The sequence below is a fragment of the Poromitra crassiceps genome (assembly GCF_964638095.1).
Source record: "Poromitra crassiceps genome assembly, chromosome: 7".
NCBI lineage: Eukaryota > Metazoa > Chordata > Actinopteri > Beryciformes > Melamphaidae > Poromitra > Poromitra crassiceps.
Genome location: NC_139628.1, coordinates 6,793,274 through 6,795,773, shown reverse-complemented (window position 1 = coordinate 6,795,773; position 2,500 = coordinate 6,793,274). Strand labels below are relative to the sequence as shown.

Sequence of the window (2,500 nt, the reverse complement as noted above, 5' to 3'; positions counted from 1 at the left end):
CATGTTTTTTCTAGTTGTTATTGTAATAACAATTTCCCACAACAGCATGTTTTGTATTTGTGCATTTCAAATAAAATACTACTTTTCCAGTCATATATTGTCATTATTCAAGTTTAAAAAAATATTGTTAAAATCGTATCGTATCGTATCGTTATCGTGAACCCAGTATCGTGATACGTATCGTATCGTGAACTGAGTGTATCGTGACACCCCTAGTTTCCTGTCTCCACCCCATTCATTATTTTGTTGTTTCCCTTTTGTCTCTTTCTGTTTTTAAATATAAATAAATAAATAAATAAATAAATGAATAAATAAATAAATAAATAAATAAATAAATAAATAAATAAATAAATAAATAAATAAATAAATAAAGGCCCGGGCCAATATTAGAGGAAATACGGTAAGTTTGTATTTGTGTGAATTTCTTACATCCTGGTTACTCATGTCCCAGTACGGTCGCTCTCCGTATGACATCACTTCCCACATGACGATGCCGTAACTCCACGCATCACTGGCTGAGGTAAACTTCCTGCAATCAATCAACCAATCAATCAATCAATCAATCAATCAATTAATCAATCAATCAATCAGTAAAATACTGCAAACAGTTCTACTACCACCAATAATAATAATCCTGACCTGTAGGCGATGGCCTCTGGAGCCGTCCAACGAATAGGAATCTTTCCACCCTGAGAGAGACAGACAGACAGAAAGAGAGAGGAGGAGAGAGAGGAGAGAGAGAGCGACAGGCAGAGAGAAAGAGAGGTAGAGAGAGAGATGTTATTGACAGCTGGTGCTAGTGAAGTAGTTAGTTGTGTGGTTGGTTTAAACAGGCTTAATAGAATTGAACATACAAGAGAGAATCATTGATCAGCTATTGATTGGTGAACGAACCAGAGAGCTGGTGTGTGTGTGTATATACCAGAGAGCTGGTGTACGTCGGATCTGAGGAGTTTTCTGTGAGGAACCTGCTGAGGCCGAAGTCTGACACCTACACACACACACACACACACACACACACACACACACACACACACACACACAGACACACACACACAGTAAAAAGTAATGAAGTGAAGTTACAGTTAACTAGGGATTGGTATCATTTAGAAAATCAAGATACCTGTACCAATACCCTTAAGAGTGACCGATACCAAGAGTATTTCGTATGATAGTTTTTTTCTACTTCATTCATGTATTCATTTTCTAAATGATTCATTCAGCTCCGTCACATACAGCTTCATCACCACACACTGTATGGGTCATGGGTCGTAGCTGCCGCGCTAGTGGGCCAATCACATGAAATGGAAGAAGGCTTGCAGTGACTGGCTGCTGTGAGCAGTTTATATTTCAAAGTGCAATGAATAATCATGTAGTGTGTGGTGGTGAAGTCATATGTGACTCTCTATGGTACGCTGGTGAGCAGCTTGTGTTCAGATAATCATGTAGTCTGTGGTGGTGAAGTCATATGTGACTCTCTATGGTACGCTGGTGAGCAGCTTGTGTTCAGATGAATGGGCGGTCATTTTCAATACCCTATCCAGCTCTTCAGTACAGTCATGGGCTCACCTTGCAGACCAGGTTGGAGTTGACCAGTATATTGCGAGCAGCCAGGTCTCTGTGGACGAAGCTCATCTCTGACAGATACTTCATGCCTGCTGCGATGCCCCTCAGCATGCCCACCAGCTGGATGGTGGTGAACTGCCCGTCATTCATCTGGCAGACAGACAGACAGACAGAGAGAGAGAGAGAGAGAGAGACAGACAGAGAGAGAGAAAGAAGGTGTGGGGGGGGGGGGGGGGTTAATAAAGACAGACAGAACTCCACACTAACTAACTCAAATGAATAACTCATTAACTCAAATCAACTCTCAATAACTGTCAAACTAGATGAATGACTTCAAAACCGTCATCTAGTTTGACAGTTATTGAGAGTTGATTTGAGTTAATGAGTTATTAATTTGAGTTAGTGGACCAGTGACATCACTGGTCCACACTTTAACACTCAATAACTGTCAAATTAAATGACAGACTTCAAAACAGTTTACAGTTTTCTGATATACTACTGATGTTCTAATGATACAAAGCTGGTTGAAAATGGGCGGAGTGTTCCTTTAAGAGAGATGCTTTTTTCCTTTTTTCATTTGGGTTCCATTCGACACAATTTATAGACAATTTAAAGTAATTAACTGTTAAGAAAGTCGGATTTCAGCCTCTGGGAAACACTGACGTCATTATCAAGGTGCAAAATAAACCGTTTTCAGCTGCTGTGCTCTTTATACATTGCGTGCCGTTCACAGCTGCTCCGATAATCAGCCGGGTGTCTTGCAAGTCCGTCTAATCGGCTCTCACTAAAACCTTCGTACCTCAAATTTAGACCGAAGGAAAAGTCTGTAGTTTGTAGATATTACTGGGTTTTTGGTCCAATGTAAAAAGGGGCTTTACTTTGAAATCTGAACGGCACTCTGCTTTGGAGGCATTTAGGCTACTCAAAGGGGAGA

General features: G+C 40.4%; 1 protein-coding gene across 1 annotated transcript in view; it reads right to left on the bottom strand.

Moving 5' to 3' along the window:
- LOC310779386 (ephrin type-B receptor 4b-like) overlaps window positions 1-2,500 on the bottom strand; it is a gene marked incomplete at both ends in the record, with an annotated part of 77,218 nt that overhangs the window by 3,704 nt on the left and 71,014 nt on the right. Inside the window, 4 exons of the mRNA XM_083639922.1 lie at window positions 430-529; window positions 640-689; window positions 923-991; window positions 1,570-1,716. Coding sequence (XP_083496048.1) covers window positions 430-529; window positions 640-689; window positions 923-991; window positions 1,570-1,716 — 366 coding nt within the window. The remainder of the gene's footprint in view (window positions 1-429; window positions 530-639; window positions 690-922; window positions 992-1,569; window positions 1,717-2,500) is intronic.